At 38.8% G+C, this 22,206-nt stretch overlaps 2 protein-coding genes across 3 annotated transcripts in view; one reads left to right on the top strand and one right to left on the bottom strand.

Moving 5' to 3' along the window:
• The window catches only part of PSMD1 (proteasome 26S subunit, non-ATPase 1), a 71,954-nt gene that overhangs the window by 18,869 nt on the left and 30,879 nt on the right, over nt 1–22,206 (top strand). The window lies entirely within an intron of this gene.
• Nucleotides 8,450–20,452, bottom strand: HTR2B (5-hydroxytryptamine receptor 2B). 2 transcript variants are annotated; one of them, XM_062006136.1, is made up of 5 exons: nt 20,281–20,452; nt 19,927–20,195; nt 18,581–19,215; nt 11,590–11,790; nt 8,450–9,552 (listed from the first exon to the last, which is right to left on the bottom strand). In XM_062006136.1, exons 3-5 carry the CDS (start codon nt 18,888–18,890, stop codon nt 8,672–8,674), a joined length of 1,392 nt encoding a protein of 463 aa, XP_061862120.1. In that variant the 5' UTR covers nt 18,891–19,215; nt 19,927–20,195; nt 20,281–20,452; the 3' UTR covers nt 8,450–8,671. The 2 variants fall into 2 exon arrangements, with proteins under 2 accessions (XP_061862120.1, XP_010199494.1); XM_010201192.2 differs by lacking the exons at nt 19,927–20,195; nt 20,281–20,452 and adding an exon at nt 19,380–19,558.

Genomic DNA, 22,206 nt, shown 5'->3' with positions numbered 1-22,206 from the left:
GAGCTAGAACCCCCAAATTTACATTGCCATAAATACCTAGTTTATTTTCTCCTTTTGTTACAGCTATCTGTGATTAAATGTTCTTCTGTGATTTGAACTGAAACTGTCATAGTGTCACAGAGCCAGCTATTTTTAGGTAAAACGTTTGCATAGCTGAACATTCTGTAAGGCTTTTCTGTCCTTGTTTAACTCTGTGAGTCTTCCTTGCCAGCACATACATGCAGCCCTGTGTACATGCAAGAGCACAGCTTGGCTGTTATGGCTGGAGTTAATGAAAGCAGAACAGTACCAGAGTAAAATGTGATCGAATAGAATGTAATAAACCATGACGTTTAATTTTTAAATCACCAGGGTTTTGCTTTGACTGCAATATTAACTCTTTTTAGCACTTTTTTCTTAGATTATTTCTTGACATTTTAATTACTTGGAAGAGTCAAAAGAATGTGTGTGGCTACTTCCTTGTTCAAAATTCGTGAATCGAGGTTTAGATAGGATGTTCTAGTCTAGGTTTTGAGTTTTGCCTAAGAATTGCAAGAATACATTTTCTAGAGTGTTATAAAAGATACCAAATTACCCAGGGGACCAAGTATGTGGAATTGAAGCTTATTGATCTGCAGTGTTGCTGGTTTTAGTTCTATTTTTGCTTGTTGTTTTGAAGCAGTCCATAGGTCTGCAAACTAGGGATTGAAAGCACAGCTTGCTGGCTATAGGACTTGCAATGGCTTTTTTTCCCTCTTGGCTTAGTGCCTTACAAAAATTAGGCACTAGTTACATTTTTTGAGACTGATCATTTTCATGCCACAGTATTAAATTATCAGAAAATGCTCTGGAGCAAGAGAATTGTTTCAAAAGTGTCTCCTCCTTTATTCCTGTTCACAGCTAGCAAGACAGTCAAAATAGTATGGCATAAAAACCTGGGGCTTCACATCTTCTCTCTTTTTAAAAATGGCCACCTCTTACAGGAGACAATTCTGAGTAAAATTTTATTGTTAAATGGTGCAGAGCCATGACATACTGTGTCCAGAGACAGGCAGTGAAGCTGATGAAGGGTCAGGAGCACAAGTCTGAGGAGGAGTTGCTGAGGGAGCTGGAGGTCTTCAGCCTGGAGAAGAGGACACATGATCACTCTCTACAACTACCTGAAAGGAGAGTGTAGTGAGATGGGAGTCAATCTCTTCTCCCAAATATCAAGGTATAAGAGGATATGGCCTCAAGTTGCTCCAGGGGAAGTTTGGATTCGAGATTAGGAAGAACTTCTTCCCTGAAAGGCTTGTTAAACACTGTCCCAGGCTGCCCAGGAGGTGGTGGAGTCCCCATCCCCGGAGACATTTATAAGATGCATAGATGAGGTGCTGAGGGACGTGGGTTAGTGATGGGTTTGACAGTGTTCTCCCAGATCACTTTTACTAGTGATCATTGATAGCAAGCTTACCTAGTTGTTGATGTTTATATTCCTTCCTTTTACTGAAGTGGTTTATAAAATATTTATCATGACTGCTGGAAAACAGCCTTTAAGGCACTTGTGATTTCTGGTCAGCCTTTTTCTTTTTTAAGACTATTATGATGAGATGAAAAACACAATAAATTTCAAGTGGTTTTGCTTTTTGAAAACGGAAAGAATTATTTTTATCTTAATTTTTACCAGTTTAGTTCATGAATTGATCTTTGTTTATATTGCAGAGTGAGATGTGATTAGTTTATGTGGTCAGCTATTTTTAATATTGTTATGCATTAGGGCAATGCTGCAGCGTATCTGAAGACTTCAGTTTATCTGAGAAGTGTGGAGGTAGATGTTTTACAGATCTAACAAATGTGGTTAGGGAGAAGGCTTCAATGTGGGACATCTGCAATGGTGCATGAAAGCATGAACTGAAATGGTTTAGTGTTCTCATAGCTGTTGTTAAGTCCAGGGAAATAAAAGCCCTGGGGAAGGACAACTTAAGTTGAGGGATGCTGCTTCTCCCTTGGTGCAATATTGTTGGGAAAAGGCTAAGGGTGGGAGAGAGAACAATGCAGCCTCTGGAGAGTCCTGAAAGGAAGATGTAGTCCCGGCTGATAAATGTAGGCTACTCACACATGGAGAGCTCTGCATGGTTTATCTTCAGTTCTTCATTGTAGGATGATGCAATTGGAACAGTAATGTTTCCTGCTTTTGTGTTCTTTGTGCTTATGTAGCCTTTGATATTTAAATGCTATATATTTGGTTTAAAGCAAACACAGATCAGATGCTTGGTTTTTGTTCCAGGAAAACTTGGATGGTTTGGTTTCTTTAACTCTCACAAGCTGCCTTTAACCAGCAGGCAGATGGCAGATCTGGGTAACTGAGTATGAGGCTAACAGTCACCCCAGTGTGATCTGTACCAGTGGCTTTTTCAATGTATTAACTGTGAAGAGGAGGAATTTAGTGAAATGTACCTGCTTGTTAATTCTTGCGTAGGCAAGATTAAAAGGGGTTTGTTTGCCCTCCAACACATTTTACCTTTGTCTTATTCAGTCTTCCTGGGGGAGGAGAAGGAGGGTCTCTTTCACTGAAAGATTAATAGTAATAGAGAACTCATTATAATTAGAAGGAGTCTTAGACATTCACTGAAGTCCTTTTGGATCTGAAAATGTCTTTATCTGCAGGTCTGATACTGGAAACAGAGCTGTGTCTTCAGTACCAAACTGTAGTGCATCAGAGAAGTCCTTTTGCATCCCAGGCAAAACTAATCTAACTTCTAATGAGTTCTGTAGCTGTGCAATCAGATTGCACAACAACATTCATTGTTTCAAACAGTGCACTGTGACATCTTGCATTAATTCTTTCCCTGCTATTGTTTTATCTTTGTTCTAGACTATTTGTATGCATGAGGTTCTACTTCTTTTGGAAAATAGGGCTCAAAGCCTTTATCACTTGAGAGCTTTTGAAAGTCTCAGCAAGTGTTTTAACTTCCTACTGTAAACTGGAATGTGTACCCAAATAAGTAAATTAATGATTTATTTAAATCTAAGATAGTTTCTTCAGACTAGCTTATACTCTGCTGAAAACTCAACAGTATTCCTTCGGGAAGTTACTTGCTCCTTAGGGCCTAAAAATGCCACCTACACTGCTTGTTATATACATTTTTAGATCACTAAATAGCAGTATGCATGAGAAGAGGGAGAGAAACCAGTCTAGTATGTTCCCCCTTACACCTCTAATTCCAGATAAAAGATTTACATTTGCTCAGATAATAACACTTTATAGCTTTTTAACTGAGTAAATACTTAAAGCAGTGGGATTTGTAACTAAATTGATTGTCTCAAAATCCTTGAATTTGCTTTAAAACTCCTGTTCAGCAACTGAAGTTTCCAATTAAGTCATCAAAAATGTTGAGATTCTTTGAGCCATTAAATGATGAATTATTTTGTTAATGGCAAAAGCTTCCATTTGGATTTTATTAGGGAACATTGATGTGTAAAGGGGACTTTCAGAAGGCAAAGAAGCTCCTAGATTTTAAGGGCATTATATTGTTTTTCAGGGGTTGGAAAGAACCTCTGTACCTGGATGCAGGGAATTTTAGATGTGGCTAGACAAATAGGCTTTGACATGAATTATTAAAAATAAGAGTAGAAATGAACATTTCAGCAAGGCATCTTTTCTATTTATGTAACTAGCTTCACATTTAAACATGAAAAAAGCTTCCTGTCCTGTCCTGGAGAAAACAGTGTGTCTCATGGGAACAGATGCTGACAGTAAACACTATGGTGTCAAATGCCAAAGCAAAAATATGGAAGTGACTTCTCTCCTGACTGTTGTTTTTGCCGTGTTGATGGTTACCTAGAGAGCCAAAGGGGCAGGAGTGCTTCTTTGCATTGTACATAGGCACCTTTATCAGTATGATGAAAGAAATCTAATGCCTCATGGTAATAGGCCAGAACTCCAGGCCTCCTGGCTCCAACTTGCAAGGCAAAGAGCCAGAAGAGCTCTGGTGAGTGTCCTGCCTCTTTGGGCTCCAGTGTTCCAGGTTGCTCAGTATGCCTTTAACAGGTTTACTGTGCTTGCATTACTTTACCTTTTAAGGCTGGTGTTACATATGACTGCCTAGAATAAGATTTAGGGGAGTAATGCTTTTGCTTTCTCATTCCAACTTGCAGTGCTGAGGATTTTTTCCACAATGAGAAAATGGTGTAGGAAAATGACATTTTCTATGAAGCACCATAAAAAAAAATCAGTGTGCCTCTCATATGCTAGTGAACAGCTTTATAGCATCAATCTCTCATCTCAGTGCTTTGCCTTCAGCTTAACACTGGGTTTTTAGCTGTATTTGGATGCATTTGAGAATTGATACAAGCATGACCAGTTGTGATGTGGTAGAAGGAATTTTACACTTGGAGAATTCAAAATAAGTGATGAATAAATTTTTCTGTATGCCTGAAGGTTTTCTGATAGCCTCTAAACTGAAAGCTTGCAGCTTATAGAACCCCAGATAGTTTGGAACTGGCTTCATGAAATGTGTTTTATGTCACTACAGTTGAGATTAGCTGAATTTCTTGCTTTTCTTTCTTAGGGTGGCTTAAAGACTGATATTTTGTTTGCTTGGTTTTGTCTGGATTGTTCTGTTTGGATTTTTTTTTAAAGTATTCCCTTTATTTGCATTTCAAGGCACTCATTCTGCTAGGCTTCAACTCCATTATTTTCCTCTCCAGGAGTCTGCTGAGGTGGATGATACTTGTAGGTAGTCTTTATGGCCATATCTGTGCTGTAATGTTTAATTAGATAGGCAGCCAGAACATTGACCAAATATCTTTTAATGTTTTCTTTTAAATAATTAAACAACAAAAACCCCATCCTTGGCCATTGTTCTTCTAAAATGTATTTCTCCCTTCCAGCCCCTACCATTCTACCATTCCCATAGTGCTTGTGTGTGGCAGATGAGCTTTGAATTGTCTGTCTTGCTTTGTAGTAGTTTAAAAAACAAAATATGCCAAATAAAAGTCTCTCTGGTAATAAGGAAAACTGAACTAGGCAACTGTGTAAGTTATTTTATGTAGCATATGGAGACCATAGTGCTGGTCAGGTGGTTGGTGTGGTGTGAGCCAGATTCTGAAATTATTGAGAGCATTTCACTCCAGAGAAAGGCATGTCTGGTTTTTTTGGTTAAATGGGAAGTGCATTACCCCTTTCTCCTGTAAAAGGGTGATGTGTTCTCCCAGCAAGTGGCTGCAGACTTTTTATCAGTTCTAATTTAGGTTGCTGTCCTTATGAAGAAAGTGGGAAGCGATAAAAATACTCTCACTTCACAGCCAGCATGTAAAAATATATTTTATATATTTGTGTTATTTGAAGATGATGCTTGTGGATGTAGTCCTGAGTCTCCTGTCTCTCTCATCAGTACCACATGAGCAATGTTGTCCTTAGTTACCATGCAACAAACTTGTGCTTTCTTACAGCAGCTTGCAGTGTTTCTCTCTTCAATCATGTCTTGCTAATGAAGATAATGTCTTTGTTCAAATCTGTTCTTGTAGATACAGTTGCTAAAACAAGATCTCTGCTGTCTGTTACATTGTTCTGCATCCTCCTCATCTTTCTTCCTCCTCTGTCCTTAAGCTTTCCCAGATTGTTAGCTGATTTACTAGTTTATTTGCTTCGTCACTGGACAAGCTGTTTCACAGAATGCACAGCTATTTCTTTTTACACTTAGTGTGTTAAATGGAATGTGCATGTTTTCTTGATGAAGTGTTTCTGTCTATGGAGAAATTTCCTTTCTCTGTAGGAAAACTGGATTTTTGATTAGTCACTAGTCCTTTTGCTTGAGGTTTGATGTTGCTTACTAAATTCAGTAACTGGAACATGCTGAGCTTCTAGTTATGGTTACTAAAATTGGGAAGTCTGTATGCTGGCTTGACAAAATACAGCTTTGCTGGGTGGGACTTTTTCAAGGATTGTTTCCTGTTGTTGGGGTCTAACCACTGATTACAAAGAGGCCTTGGCATCGTTCTCTGTGAGACACTTGGGGCAAATTTCTCCTTATGTCATTGCTCATTGCAGACTAACGGTTGTACAAGAACAGGGTCAGACAGAAGAGAACCAAGTTACCTATTGCTCTTTCCAGATGCTGTTTTGTTCCTGCTAGAAAGGGAAAATTTAAGTTGCTGAAAGCAGATGATCTCTGCCTGCTGTGTGAACAGTTTTTTGTTTAATCAGCGTGGATTTATTTAAGTAGCAAGAGAGTTTTCAAAGGTGACTGCTTCTTGCTCTCTGGCTGCTGGGAAATAACCTCTCAATAATAGTGCTGTGCTTGTCTACTTGGTGTTATTCCTCCTGAAGACTTGTTCCTGCATTACAAATGATGCTTTTAATCTTTTTTACTATGATGCCTCTGTGCATGGATATGATTACACTTTTACCTGTTTCCGGAGTGCCTGCTTTAGGTTAAATAAGACACTAGTCTGTGACTTTCAGCTACATACCTGAAAGTTTGGAGGTTTTATGAGTTTGTTTTATTCTACCTTCCTCCCCTTTGAGCTTCAAAGTAATCTGGATCTTATTAAAGGCTTTTGATTCTCAAATATTTTTAGATGTAAGCGTCTTTCAGAGCCATCCAGCTCAGAGCTGCTAAGATGATGAGGAGACTGGAACATCTTCCTGAAGAGGAAAGGCTGTGGGAATGGGCTGTTTAGTCGGGATAGGAGGAGCCTGGGGTGGGGGGGAAGCTCATTAATATTTGCAAACATCTAGATGATGGATATCAGGAAGTTGGAGCATCACTTTTTTCTGTTGTATCTAGTGACAGGACAAAGGGTAATGGAAAGAAGCTGGAACACAAAAGTTCCATTTAAACATAAGGAGAAACTATTTCCCTGTTGAGGTGAGGGAGCCCTGGCACAGGCTGCCCAGGGAGGGCGTGGAGGCTTCTCTAGAGGTTTTCAAAACCCACCTGGACATGTTGCTGTGTGACCTGATCTAGGTGGACCAGCTTTAGCAGAGGATTGGACTAGATGATCTCTAGAGGTCCCTTCCAACCGCCACCGTTCTGTGATTCTATAGCAATCCATCAATTCTGATTTTAACTACAAGATCCTCATAAACAAATTTTGATTAATGAAAGAGGGATTAAGAGCAGTTAGAGCTTATTCTAACTTAAGTGGCCAGTGACTATCACCAAAAAGGGGAAGAAGGAGACAACTTACAGTAAGTACCACAGAAGTATTCTTAATACTTTCTCCTGGAACTGTCTGGCACTTGTTATGTTAGGCTCTGTTTCGAACTTGCATGTGTTTTAAATTAAATATATATAAATAAATGTTGGAAGAACATGTTATTTTTAGTATTTTCTGTTCTGTGGATGAAAAAAACAAGCCTTTTGATGTACATAATTTTACTGTGTAACGAGTTTTGAAAACATTAAAAATTAAAACAAAGTTTGAGATGAAAATTTTGCTATAAATGGAAACTATTGGAAAAAATGGTGAGCTGACAGCTTACTGTAAGAATTCCAGGACTTTGGGGAAATCCAGTTTCCCTTCCCAAAGCGAGATGGTCTGGCAGTGTCAGAAGCTCCTCATTTCCCTGGTAGCTTTTAGGGACTGTGAGGAGAGAATCTTTCTAAGAATTTTGTGCTCTCATGGAAGGCTTGAGCATGTTTGAGAGAGTGCAGATTGATACCTGTAGTCTTATGCCATTAGTCCAATGTCATTAATTTGGGCTAAGCTCAACTGAATGTGTACAAGTCTGGATAGTACTGTTGTCTCTGTCTCTTAAACTTGTGCCCATACTTTGAAGTGAAAAAGATATTCTCTCTTCTTTCACTAAAGTTTCAATGGTCATAAAAAAGGAAGATTGTTCATATAAATGATAGGGATGTTCCAGGCATTGCTTGTCCTGTTTTACACAGTATCATTGATGTAATATTGTCCTACTTTGGCTAAATGCTCTCATCTTCTTAAATGAAAAGATTGAAGGGTAGTTGTAAGAAATATGACAATACCAGGCCTGTGAAATTCAGGTGGGTAAGAGATTCTGCCCATTCCTACAGTAAAACCCCAAAAGGATAATTTCAGCACATGGACATTTCTTTTCACCCTGTGAAGAACCTGTTTTAGCTCTTGTGGAATAGCACATACAACTTTTGATCTCTGCTTGTGATATACATACCCACAGAGAACAAGAAAAGCTCGTACATGGACATGCAGCCTCAGCAGAGGAATGTAGCTGTAGGAGGCAGTGAAGCAAGCTTGTATACTGGTTCATTTACACAAAATAAAAGTGTATTTAAGTTAAAACCAGCAAAATTGCATTCTCCTACTAATTTCATTGTACAGCATCAACCTACAGAGTGTTCTGTCATCTTGCCAGAATGAATGTTAAAGTTGTGTTTGTAGAGATGCTTTTCTTATAAAAAAATATACTTTGAAGAGATTTGAAGATGATGAGAACTGAAATCAAACTGATTTAGCTTTTATTTATTTCCCTTTGCCTCTAGGCAACAGTTCTGCTTTAGTCAATTTATCGTGGAATGAAGTCATGGTCGGCACCATTGAGTTGGAATTAAAGTAGAGGAGACTTTGGAGGAAGGGAATTAATATAAATTTATGAGAGATTGCTTGCATAAATAACAGAAAACAATAGTATTTATACCTTCTTATATAACACAGTTACCTAGAATAATACAGACAGCAATACTATGATACGATCGTGGCTGCCATTCCACTATACATAGCTGACTTGTTCTTCTGTTTTATCAACTTCATTCTCTGTGAGTAGCAATGTATCCAGCAGAATGGCTGATGAGCCTTGGATTGGTGAGCTCCTCAGCCTCATTGGGCTCTGGTACATGATGGGATTAATACCATTTCTCATCCCATGCATGACAAAGAGCTTGGAATTTTCTGCCATAGAGCTTCTGAAAGAGATCCTGCTGGAGCCCTTCCGAAGGGCCTTGACAGGCTTTGTGGTCCGATAGTTGCAAGTGATATACCTGCTGAAAGCCTCCCTAAATGTTTTGTTGAAGAGTGTGTAGACAAGAGGATTCACTCCTGAGGATACATATCCTATCCAAACAAATATCTCCATAAGCTTTTGAAAAACCTCCTTGTTGCAGGAGTTGCACAGAACTGAACTTACGTTTGTAATGAAGAATGGGCACCACATCACCAAGAAAAGAAAAAATACAATCCCCAGAACTTTGGATGCCCTTTGTTCATTGGTTATTGTTTGCATGGACTTCCTCCCGATGGTGGATGTTCTGCAGACAGGCATGTCGTTGGACAAAGCCTTGTCCTTTCTGGAGCCGTTTAGCATGGCCACCTTTTCTGGTGAGGAGGCAGGTGTTGCGTCACGCTGGAATACTGTGGACACCGTTGACCAAGTGAAACGCTGAGGTGGCTTGTTGATCAAGTAGGCCTTCTTGCGTAGCACTTGGATTGTCAGAAAGTAAGTGACTATCATGATAGCCAGGGGAATGAAGAAGGCGGCCACTGAGCCGTACAGAATGAAGTCATGGAAACGATCAGGTGTCAGAGCACACGTGATGTTTGTAGAGTTGCCATTTCCATCTTCGATGCCTCTGATAGGGACTGGAATTGCAATGCCTACAGGAGAAAAAACAAGTACTTCAGCATGTGATAGTTGTTTGTGATCTCCTTCTTTTTTAGGGAGGAGGGGGCTGAAGCATCTCTAAAGAGAGGTAGTTTCTGAGCTCTGGAGCAGGCCCAGGGTGATGGAGAGAGTGTGAATGGTTTAGACCATCATGTGGATAAGTGCACAAATAGTACTTTGTGAGAATTGGCAAGCTCAACTTTAACAGAGTGCCCTTTCTAAGGAGATCGGGCCTATTCCATAGTGATTGAGGAAGCAGTAGAAAGCTGCTAACTTTTCAAGTGTAAAACACATGAATTGTTTTGACTCTAGTTGTTAGAATTAGTATGGCTTTTCTTCCAGTGAAATGTGTTTTCCCTTAAGCCATCTGCCTTTTTTTTTCCCCTCCAGGGTAATGTTTGCACTTTTAGAAGGCCAATTCTGTAAATACATAAAATTTGTCTTTCCCTCTTATCTTAGCCACATCAAGTGAGTGGACATAGCTGATTTTTTTTCACCCTGCTTGACTCATATACACAAGTAGTTAAATAGATACCAGTATTATGCATTGTGTGTTTGAGATGGATTTGTTGTTTAAAATCTCTTGCATATTTAAGAGTGTTTAAATGAGGCCAGCTACCTCTGTAATTCACCACTCCTTTAAAAAAATAGATGTTAGCAAGCTTGTCTTTTAAATGAATTTTTTATAACCACTAAATTTCAGTCAGCACTTCCTTTGCCAGCAGTCTGACATTACAACAAAAACAATAGGTTCCTTGCTGTCTGGTGAAGGTTTTGTGCTGTGTTTCCTGATACCATTTAATGACATCTAGTCATTTACTGTATTCTTCTGCTACTCTGCTTACTGATGTTGGTTGAAGGCAGCAAGAACAAAATGGTTTGCCCTTCAGCCAGTTGATCCCTTTCGTAATTAGAGGCACACCTTCAGATACAGCAAACATTGAAAATGAGTATTGAAACAAATTAACCTTTGATTTGGGGAACACTGTCTCATCTGCAGAGTACTTTTGTGTTTGATAAAAAAGAAATGGGAAAGTACAGCTCTGATTAGTAACAATAAATCAGGCATCAAACCTTGTGTCATGTCATGCTAACAGTTTCTCCCTTTGTGATAAAATAGAGATAATATATTTTTTTCTGTCATCACAGCTCTTCCAGATTTCTTTTCAACTTGGTATTTTTGGGTTTAGGCATGTACGCCTCTGCTAAGAAGGCGGATATATTCCTTCTCCTATGCATCGTTTGCCTTAATAATCCAGAATCATTTTGTCCTTTCTCTTGCACACAGAACATACAGCACTATGCCTATGGCTGCCTGCAGTGCTCATTAAGTTATTGGATTAAATATTTTCACTCCTTTAGCTCAGTTAACTTATTTTTTTAAGCATTAAAGACAGATGAGGTGCCACATGCATAGCACAGAGGTGCTAATATCAGTAAAGTTTAAATGTTAGCATCCTTTATATAAACTCTTCAGGATTTGGTTTGGGATTTTTAGCTTAGAAGTTAGCCTTCCTATGTGCTGTATTCCCAGTGCATCTCAGTGTTCAGTGCAAGTGTTATTAGCCACTCACTTATCTTTCCATCTTTGTAAATAAGTAACCTTTTTTTACTTGCTTTGTGGGACAATTGTAAGGTGCAGATTTTAGCAGCATCTACTCAAGGCTTAAAACTGTGTTTGAAACAGAACATACTAGCACAGAAATGTGAAATCTTGCTTTCCCAGGAGACTTGCTAAACATGTAGTTACATTTTGATTTTTGATTTTGGAAGAGTGATCATCCCTACTCAATCCTTGCCCTTTCTGGTGAGCCTTATAAGGAGTAGCAGTTCAGGCAGATATTTATGCTGTAAGCAGATTTTTGCAGTGTAGCTCTTGTGTGATCCAAGAGGTAGACTTGGGCCAGCCCAGGTGTTAGGGTCTGCTAATCAATAGTACTTGGCCAAATTTTCCATTTTGCCCAGCTTTCACTTATTGTTTTACATGTTAAAAGCTTTTGCATCCCTTTTCCAGTCTCCGAGTCACATACCTATTGAAATGAGCCAGACCACGATGATTTTGATGACTGTTGTAGCCCATGAATTGTACTGACTAGCCTGAATGGGCTTTTTAATCGCAATGTAGCGGTCTAGTGAGATGGCACAGAGGTGCATGATGGAAGCTGTGGAAAAGAGGACATCGAGGAACAGCCACATAGGACACAAGGCAGTTGGAAGAGGCCAGGCATTGTCTGAAAGAGAACAGAAAACTCATTAGAGTGTAAGCTTTTTGAGAGTTTTCGGTGTATGGTTTTCCCTTGGCGTCAGTACCTTTGAGAAATTCGTAATTCTACAGGAACTGGGCTTTGCCACTTCCTCAACTGGCTTCTGTCTTACATTTTAGTTTGCTCCTGATCAGCGTGGTTGCTGCCATCAGATTGATGAAGCTGATAAGCTTTTCTTTGTCTTTTTGTCCTCTTTTACATCATAAGCTCCTTGTGACAAGGACTTGGGATAAAAAAGTTTTCAAGAAATGGGCCATGAGCGCTCTTGGTCCTTGTTCCCTGCCGTTAAATGGTTATTCTCAGCTGTGTCTCAGTGAGAGTCCTGTGTTTCAAGGTTGTATTAAATGGAGGAGATAATGAGTTGTAACCACTGCATCAGTCATTGCAGAACCATGGTTGAATGTTAGTAACAATCTTGAGAAATCTAGTTCACACAGCTTTAAAATGAGTTTCCTGTGTCACTTGACCAGGTACAGTTGAGCTCTTATGTGGTAAAGCAGGGCTCTTCTGCCTTAATAACGATTGTCTAAAAATTGAAGGGCTTTCATGCCTACCTATCTTTTATTTTTTCCCCCCAAGAGCAATGGCATGGGTTTTAAGCCTGGCATCCTGTTTCTTACAGTAGGTATCTGTCTTTAATGATAATCTTTATAGCAAACATAGGGTTTTTCAACTACACTGTATCCAAGATGAAGGTTTTGTAGTGTCCAGTTTTCCAGAAAACTTGTATTTGTAGGAGCTGAGTTTCCCCTATCAATGTTCACAATACCAAAATGAATAAACTTTAATGAAACTTCAATTATTTTTCCCTTAACTGCTCTATTTTCACCCACAAGTAGTTTGTATTGCAATCCAGTGCCAGTAGTGTTCAATCTGATGTGCACTCTAGTGTCTGTAACAGTGTTCTGTAGCTCTAGGGACGAATGTGTTAACACAGAAGTTTCTTCTCTTTCTAATGGTAGAAGTTGATCTACTAAATATATTCTCCTTCCTAATAAAATTCAGCTGTACTCAATCAGTAGGCACATTAATAATATTGCCAGAGAAATCAGTTCTTCATTGAATGATGATTATGGGGGGAAAAAAAAGCCGTTTCTGACAAATCAGATTGGTTTTAATCTCCTTGCTGTGAATAAATAGATCTCCGTGCTGAGAATGCCGAGTGAGCTGGAATATTGTAACGCTCAGTCTTATCAGTGTGGTAATGCTGCAGCAGTTTGAGATTAAAATGTTTGTTCATAATGTGACTGATAGAAATGATAATGGTGCTGCCTTGAATTATAAACTCCAGGAGGTGGAAAATTTTATAAGGTCGGACATAGCACATACTTATCTGTACTTATATGTTGGGAGACCTTACCTGTTAAACAAAGGGAGGGGATGGATGGACGGAGCCCTGACCCAAACCTCACCCATCTGAAAAGCGGTGGACTCCAGGTGAGGGTGATGTAGGCAGAAGGGAAGGAGGTGGTCTATTTCCAAATCATTAACCAGTGAATTTTAGTATCTAGATGTGTATTTCCTAAAATAGATATAATGGTTGAAATTATGCTTCAAGAAATTATTCTGTCAGGCAGATATGAGAAAGTTGTAATTAGAATGTTATGAAACGCTTACTCATATTTAATATTTCTAATGATTCTATCTGTACTTTCAGCTGACAGAAAGATACGGTGCCTTTCTGAAGGGAAAAAAACCCAGAAAAGCAAAATCTCTTGTGGTTCATGTAACCAGCTGTAAAACCAACCAAACAAAAAAAGGCGAGGGGAAAAAAAATACAGTTAAAGGAAATAATTGTTTTGATGGTCTTTGAATGTTTTTGCTCATTCCAGAAAAATAAGACTGCTGCTTCTGACTCTGTGATGAAGGATTAGTTCAGATAAAATGTCAACAATGGAAAGTGTATTCTGCATCTTGAAGGACAGCAGCACAGTTGGATTTCAAGTGAGCAGCTAATATTCTGTCGGAGAGTACTTAGATGGTGCTCCCTGGGTTCTAACTGCTTTGCTTTCTGGAGAATTGCTGTGTGATAAATTCTTTCCTTTTGTAGTTAATTTACTCTTTGCAGAAGAAAACTCTGAAGCGTTTTGCAACAAAAAACTCTTTTCCTTCCTTTAAATATAGATAAATTTAAACAGCTATCTGATGAGAAGCAACCTTGTACATTTTTGAGTTGTAAGAGCATTTAAGTGCAACTGGAACACAGAAAGATTTATCTTTATTTTTGTCTTGTTTTGAACTGGATGCAGAGGACAGTAAATTTGCACATTCATGATTATAGTATTTTGTACTGTAATATTTGTGTGTATGAGATGATGGGTTTTTATTCAAACAAAATCAGGGTAGGCTTTAAATACAGCAGCTTACAAGAACTGAAGAATATGGTTACTATTTAAACAAACCGAATATTGTGAAACTGATGCATTCAAGTCCAGAAGAGTCACATAGTTATCAAGGATTCATACTGTGGTGTATTTTCCTTGTACTTATTTTGATTTGTTGGTTACACTTGTGTTAGAAGCTCTGTGCTTAGTGTTTGAGAGACTGCTCAAGGATGAGATTTTATGCTTTCCTGCTGGTGATATGTATCACTGTTGGCCTATTCTGTCAGTTTGGGAGCAGGGAAAAGATGGAACATTAGTTTCCCCTCAGGATTCAGAAAGCACCCTGACCTCTGAACGTGACAGTGACCGCATTGTTTGTTGTCCTGCTTTATAATTGAGACTGAAGGTAAAATGAATATGTCCAGCCTGATTCTCCCAGCGTAGATCCACACTGTTGGAGCAGACCAGAGCATTTATTGAACTGACTGAGATTTTTCACCTTGAGAGCTGAAATGCTGATTTAAGCAAGTGAGTGGATTGGATTTTAGAATATTTTTTGTTTAATGCCATGGTTACCTGACAAACATACTTGCCTGAAAACTTGTCTGGTTTCTCCAACTGCCAGATGGTATAAAACAAAAAGATATTCCTCTTTCCTGCAAACCTTGCTTTGGATCCTCCCAGCACTGTAGCAGTGCTGCTGTTGCAGATTATGTTCCTTTTTTTGAGGCCATCCAAGATAAAATGCATGTTTTAAGATTTGCCTTGCACCTTAAGGTAAGCTTTTACCACAACTGTCTACCCTTGATTAATCTTTATTTAAGAAAGGATTTCTTTATAGGAAATACCTTGGAAATGTGTAATCCTTAAACCAAAATACAGTATAGAAGAGCTGCTCTTGCTATAACCCAAAAGGTTTAACAAAAGCTTGGGAGAAAGCACTGTTTGTGAACATGTATAAGCATGATTAAGAGAGATCTTTAAACAGACTTGGAAACCGTTTGTTCTTCTACAAGGGCAGTTGAAATGTGTTGCATGTAAAGGATTTTGTTGCTGTTAGATAATTATGCTTTTACAGAGATGGAAATTGGATATTTTTAATCACAAGCTGACATAAGCCCAGGCTTCAGTCGTCATGTTGGGGGTGGGGGTGTGTAGTCTGCGTGTGTGATATTCAGCCTTGTGTCAGTATTTAGCTTTGTGGACTGCATTGGCCTGACATTTCCAGGCCACTGTTGTCCTGTTTCACCCCTATGGTTGCCTGCTTTGGTTTCTCTGCTACAGTTACAGCTTGAGCAGTTGTTGGGCACTGTCAAGTAGTTATTGAAATTACTCTGGCTAAATGGAAGACTTTTTAAGTAGAGTTTATTTGTGAGGAGTATACCTTTGTTTTCTTCTTTATCTTTAGATTTGAGCTTTTGGAAAGTAGTCCTCAGTTAAAACAGTTGTCTGGTAGCTTGTACAAGCAAGAAGGGAAGATTTGCTGTGGCTCATCATCAGTAAAAGGGGAAGATGAAGACAGTGACTGCTCGTGATAGATTTTTAAAATACTGTTTTGCAGCCTAGGACAGTCAGCATTACCTTCTGATGTTTAAGTGGACAAATATCAAGAATGGAGAGTATATTTTAGGAGATAATACACTACCTCTGCATAACCCATTGCCCACCAAGCTGTAGACAACAGACTCCCTCCTGTTACAGGCTTTACAAATGAGAGGGTGGCTCAAGTTTACTTGCTAATTTCACTATGCAATGAAGAGCAACATTTTTGCTTTTCATCAGCAACTAGAAATTTGCACAACTCTCTTGAAATCTAGATTTCCTCACTTGCTAGCCCCCTCCTTTTTTTTGAGAGTTGAGAATAATTTAACAATCAATAAAAACAATGAACTGTTTATATTTTCTGACACACTCCTAAATTAAAATTACAGTGCTTATTTGTACTAGAGTACATTTTTGTTGCTCTGCTGAGAATAAATAATTTGCTGCTTATGGTATTATGCCTGCGAGTGAGTTACAGATTGTTTTATTTGTTTGGTTTTACAAGGGGTAGTTCTTTATTACACAGACACAGAATCACAGAACCTTAAGGGTTGGAAGGGACCTTGAAAGATTGTCTAGTCCAACCCCTCTGCCAGAACAAGATCACCTAGAGTTAGGTCTATTTCTGAAGATTTTTCTGTAAGTGTGCCTTCAGGGTGTAGAGCCTGTTTTATGAGACATTAGTTTTTACAGTTATGATCGTTTAATGCGACTGCACTTTTGTTCACACCTTTTCCATCAAATATTCTTCACATAATTAGGTATCAGTCCCAAATCGGAAGCATAATATTTGTGTTCTGTATCTAGAAGCTGCACCCAGCTATTTCATTATTATAGAAACATTCCTGTGTGGAAGCGCCAGGAGGTTGAATTTAATTGACTCTATTGCTGTCAGGGATTGTTCTACCTTCAAGTAGTTATCTGGCTAGTGTAGCTTCAACATTTAGACTTGTTATGTATTTAAACGTCTGTCCTAGCTTCATTCCAGTAACTCCTCATGTTTTACTCATGCTTTGAGCTTCTATAAACACCTCAGCATCTTCTCCCAGTCAGTGAAGAGGCAAAGCAGTTTTTCTGGCTTACTGCCAAAAAGAGACTTGTATGCAAGAAATTTCAGGTTTAACCACTGCTCTGTGAAAGGCTGGTCACAGTCTTAGTTAACCATAACCAATATTGCTACTTTCTTATGATTTTCCTGCAACATGAAGGATGCTGTTGTTTGCCTTGGAAGTTGAGATTCCTAGCATACTTTAAACTGTTGTGACCAGGGTTTAGCTTTGGATTAATTGAGAGATTAAGGAGCAATAGTCTCTTTATAGAGTTAAAAGAAAAGATTTTAGTCTAGCTAAATGAAAATAACCCTCTGCCACCACCTTCCCTTGGTATTGATTGCTGGTCCAGTACTAGTAGTTCTTATGGTTAGTTGTTTTATTCTTATGAATTCAACCTTTGGCAGGAGCAGTTGCAGTATCTGTGTATAATATGTATATACATATCTGTTTCTAGCCTTTACACACATACATGACATACCAAAGTGTTTATAGGTGACTGCTTTTTTCAGGTTAGAAGTCACTGCCCTGGTCATATATGTTCATATTTCTTTTTAGAAACTTGTTGCTTGAAAAAAGCCTGTTGTATGATCACAACACTGAATTCTCACCTCCAATTCATGCCTCTGTTTAGGATTAGTCTGTAATATACAGAAATTCAGTGTTGCCTTTAGTGAATAAATGCATTTGTTATCAAAGTGATAACAGTCTTCTACAGCAAACAAAAGCTACTGATGGCCTTTGTGAAAGAAAGTTTATGATTGTGTTTGCTTGTTGCTCAGGCAGCCCTTAGAGATCTAGCATAGGTGAAGTGAATTCCTGCAGCTTTTCGTTATCTAGAGCCTGGTGATACCTGTACCTTAAAGATAATTGTGTAAATCAAGAAGTTTATTGAAAAGCCTTTTTCAATATCTTTCCCCCCATTTGTAGGAAACAAAACCAGACCATTGTTATAGAAACTTTAGAAGTAAAAGGTAGAGTTTTGCATGGAGCAGCCTCTGATTAGTTGTCAAAAATATAAAGCTGCACATGAGAGAATATCAAAAAGTCGTGCTTGTGCTGGAATGACTAACCAGAAAGAAAGTACCACACCCAATGCATATTCATGTAAAAGTTACCTATTTTATTCTATGTGAACCAGACTAAATGGTAAATCTGAGTCTCAAACATAAGGTACGTGGACTGAGGCCTCTTTGGCTTGACAGATGAGTTAATGCTTTGGGGTGAGTTAATTCTTTGGGATGGTTACAAACCTGCTGCTTTCACCAGGGTGAGACAAAATTGGTTTCTCTGAAAGCTGGTACTAGTAAAGTTTGTTGCTACTGTTGGTGCCAGGGACCATCTCTAACTGCTCATGAGGCTTGGAATCAATGGTAGAGTAAAATCAAATACCTGACTCCTAGAAAGTTCAAAACCTATTCAGTTTTGAACATTCAGTGTTCTGAACAGATACTTAGCCCTCATTTCATGGGAGGTTTTTTTGAGAAGACTGCCTACAATTAGTGTAATATTTGATAAAACAGATACCAACATTGTACTGATATTGTTAAAATAGTATTACACTGTAAAAAAGTGTTATTTCCTCTGTCTACCTCTAGTTTAGTATCAGTTATAAGTTTCAGGTGATTTTTTTAATGGTTTGTTTTAAAGGAGAGGGTATCCACGGTGACTATACTTCCCATAAAGGCATTAAACTGTATTGAGAGGATGAGAAAATTTAGCAACTCTCATCTAAGTGATTTTTAAAATTTTAATACTGTAAAGCCAATGTTCTGTTTCAATTAGCCCTCCCCAAATTGTACCCCATACACTAGCCTGATGAAACAAACATGCTGTACTTACCAAATAATATTATGAGAAGGGCGATCGGCATCACAAACAGGCCCACGAGCAAATCTGCCACTGCCAGGGATGTCAAAAAGTAGTTGGTAGCATATTGCAACTTTTTCTCCAGAGACACTGCCAATATGACAAGTATGTTCCCTCCAATGGTGGGGATTATCACCAGGAGGATCAGTAAAGCTGCCCAATGCACTTTGTTTCCTTGTTCCTCACTTGAGTAGTCCTGCTTGGCTTCTCCTGTTACTGAGAAGGATGACAAAGATCCGTTGCTAATTCCAGACCCGTTCAAGTAGTGTAAAGGAGAGGACATTTTCGTGTCCAACAGAATGTATTCAGGAGCTGTATTTTGTGCAGGAGTTGCGTACGGTGTGAGAGTTCACTATTCCTCTCTGGTCCAGGATGGTCCTGAAGAAAGGCCAGCATGATCAGTATGGTAAACTGGTCATCTGCTATTTTGAGATACAGTTACCATGTCCGAGCTGGTATCCAGGGGTTTTTTTATCCTGTGGTGCAATTAGATGTTAAAAATGTGAGTCCTGTCTTGTGTCCATCTCTGGAGGGTAGGGGTCGGTGGTCTGGTCTCCTCTTTAGAACGATGGTCAGGTTTCAGAAGATTATAGGAGACAATTCAGGAGCTGTGAAAAGTAAAGCAGTGCATCAGCTTCCTTTTTTTTTTTTTTCCCCTTTCTACAGCAGTCAAAAGTGATAGATAGATTTGGATGCCAAATGCTTCCTTTTAGCCACGGTGTACAAAGATTTGCTCTTTTAAGTACAGACTGATGCAAAAGCAGATGCTTACGTTGTGTGTATGCAACTCCTCCTCTCCCGAATGTCTGGTCTTCGGCAGTGTGTGCGTAGGCAGATGGCAGTTCCCATATTTCCCCTTATTAAGAATCTTATTTCTCTACAGAGGGTCACCCCAAAAATATCTTCAGAAATGATGTATGAGCTTTCTGGTTTAATGTCCACAGTTCCTAATTTATCAGGTGAGGGTCAGGAAGCTGTAGACAATAAAATACTGGTGACAGTCGCAAGGGGACCATAAAGATTTATGGAGCTGAGACATCTAAATTTACCCATTACTTGGAAGCAGGGGGGTGAGTAAACTGCTTGTATTTGTAATCTGAGCAGGGCTTTTATTAAGCACAGCATTTTCTCTCCCTCTCTCTTTCTTTCCCTGTCTCTGTCTCAACTCTGCTGAAGACTTAACGCTTGCATTTCCCCCTGCACTCACATTTCCCTCTTCAAGCAGAGACTAAACCAGCTGTCACTACATTAAGCTGAACGAATGCACAGTTACTGAGAAGATTTGATGTGTTGCAATTTTCAGGTGAAGAAAGCCTTACCTCTTTCTCTTGCGTTTCAGTAGAGTCCACTTTGTCTCCAGGAAGATCTGTTGTAATTTTGTTTTCCATCACATGGTAGATCTTAAGATGTTTCACTACTTTCTGGAAAATGAGTTGTTCATTTGGTTCTTATATTTTTTTTCTGAAGCTTGTTTCTCTATGTGCTGTTGTTTAGCACTTTTCTTCTAGCACCAAGATTTTCTGGTTTGGGAAAACTATTCCTTGCACAGGTATTTTCTCCAGTTCTTGAATGGAAGAGAAGAATCATTCTTGCCACATTTAAAAAGACAGAAATAAGGTTTTGGGGTTTTTTTGCTGTAATTTCTCTTTTATTCTTTCATTGTTTTTACTTACCTAATTAGCAGAGTTTATGTGTAGTTCTCTCTTTGTTCATTAGCAACGCTTGTGGTCTGCTGCTACTCTTGTTTGTTGATCCACTCCTTCCCCTGTATCGAGCTCCAGCACTTGAAAAGCAGCGAAGTAAATGCGTGGGTGTTTGACTGGAAAAGAGCCAGAGAGGGTTAATTGGTTCAGTGCTCCAGTACTATAATGTGTGCTGCTTGTAGCTGTATCAGGATGTGCAGATCCTGTAAATGACCCTTCATGCTACAATATCGTAGCTATATGCACCAGAGTGTATGCCTGCTGCTGTCTCTTGCTTGCTCTCTGGAGTTAACCCTAAAAAGTTCTGCAGCCCTGTAAACACTCCAATTCTATGAAAGTATTGTCTAGCACAGTATTTTATGGATGCACACTGCTACTTTAAGTCTTTCTTCATGCAGCTGCTTTTTATTATCATATGAGTTCTCTTTTATTACCTTTTGGTCAGATATGTGTATGTCATAGTTCCATGCTAACGTGGAAATAAACTTCACTTCCAAAGACATTAGCTAGAAAAATGTGTTATAGAGCTGTTGAGTTTAAGGCCAGAAGAGACCATGAGATGATGATCTAACACTCTGTACCATAGAATGGTTTGTGTGGGAAGGGACCTTAAACATCATCTAGTTCCAACTCTCCCTACCATGGGCAGGGACACCTTCCACTAGACCAGATTTCTCAAAGCCCCATGCAACCTGGCCTGTAACACTTTCAGGGATGGGGCAGCCACAACCTCTCTGGCAATATTACATTCCATGAATTGCTAGTGTTCAGCAAGCTTGAGCTGGCAATCAGATACTCAGTGAACTATGAATCCATTTATATTTGTTGAAAAAAAATTAAAAAGCATTCATATCTTTAGGCTAAAGCTACTTTGAGGCCAAAGAGAGAAAGCTGTTGTCAAAAATACTTGACTTAAAGTGTGTTCAGATCATACAGTAGAATTTCCAGCAAAGTAACTTTCATTTGTTCCTTATTTTTGCTGTTTAAAGGAAACCTTTGGTGAGATTCCATGCTGTATTCATTTGCAGTTTACTTTTAATACTTTTTTTCTTCAAAAAAAATATATATTGGGAAACAAAAATTAATCCAACTGTGGTAATTCTGTTTCCTTATTTGACCACCTCCCCAGTGTCACTCCTGACAGTACTGAGCCAGTAACGCACAGAAAACATACCAAAAGCAGAAATTGAGAGAGACAATACTGTATTGGGCTAGTGAGCTTTTGGATTTAGTTTTCCTTAAGCTCAACTATGTCTAATCTACTTCTGTTTTACTTTTTAAGTCTTGAAGGCAGTCCTGGCATTCATCTTAACTGCACTTGACATCTTGACCAAAATTTCACTCTTTCTGATTGTACAGATGAAACTTGTTTTCCTTCACCTTGGACACTTGAGCTATTTTATTTTTTTTCTCGTTGAAAAGCAGATGGAATTATTATGTCTTTCTGGAGATGGAGCTATTGGCATTATGTCTGAATCAGAAATGGAAAAACTGTTCTGGAATAAAACCATCAAAGTACAGTAAAAGATTAATCCTTTAACTTCACCAGACTTCGGTCCATTTGTAGGTGTGTGCCACATGCAAATCTTTGTCACATCTCTGAATTTAAAGAACAAGATTGAAACTTCTGAGGGGAAAAAACTCAAGTGGCATCTATCAGAACCATCTAATCATCAGCATCAAGCCTGTGTTGGAGCAGAAGCATTATCTTGAAAGAGGTTTTTGGGTTTTTGTTTGAAGGGTTTTTTCACTTACACATCACATTTTCTCTTTCACAGCAGGGAGACACTACACCTCAATCACTTCAGTGTGGGGGAAGTATCAGAGTTACAGAAGTGTAATTTTGTCAACTTGAGTTCTGTATTAGCTCTTTATAAGTTTTCTTCACAGATCTGA

This window comes from Colius striatus, chromosome 12, assembly GCF_028858725.1.
Source record: "Colius striatus isolate bColStr4 chromosome 12, bColStr4.1.hap1, whole genome shotgun sequence".
In the NCBI taxonomy this organism is placed as follows: domain Eukaryota; kingdom Metazoa; phylum Chordata; class Aves; order Coliiformes; family Coliidae; genus Colius; species Colius striatus.
The sequence above is the reverse complement of the archived record's forward strand: the minus strand, read 5'-3'. Positions and strand labels throughout refer to the sequence as shown.

Excerpts from the sequence above, each read along its gene's own strand:
- HTR2B (XM_062006136.1), bottom strand. The coding sequence starts at position 18,890 with ATGTCCTCTCCTTTACACTACTTGAACGGGTCTGGAATTAGCAACGGA. Across the intron at positions 11,791-18,580 it reads CCTTCTCATAATATTATTTG|ACAATGCCTGGCCTCTTCCA; the intron begins GTAAGTACAGCA and ends GTTCTCTTTCAG. Across the intron at positions 9,553-11,589 it reads GGTCTGGCTCATTTCAATAG|GCATTGCAATTCCAGTCCCT; the intron begins GTATGTGACTCG and ends TTTCTCCTGTAG.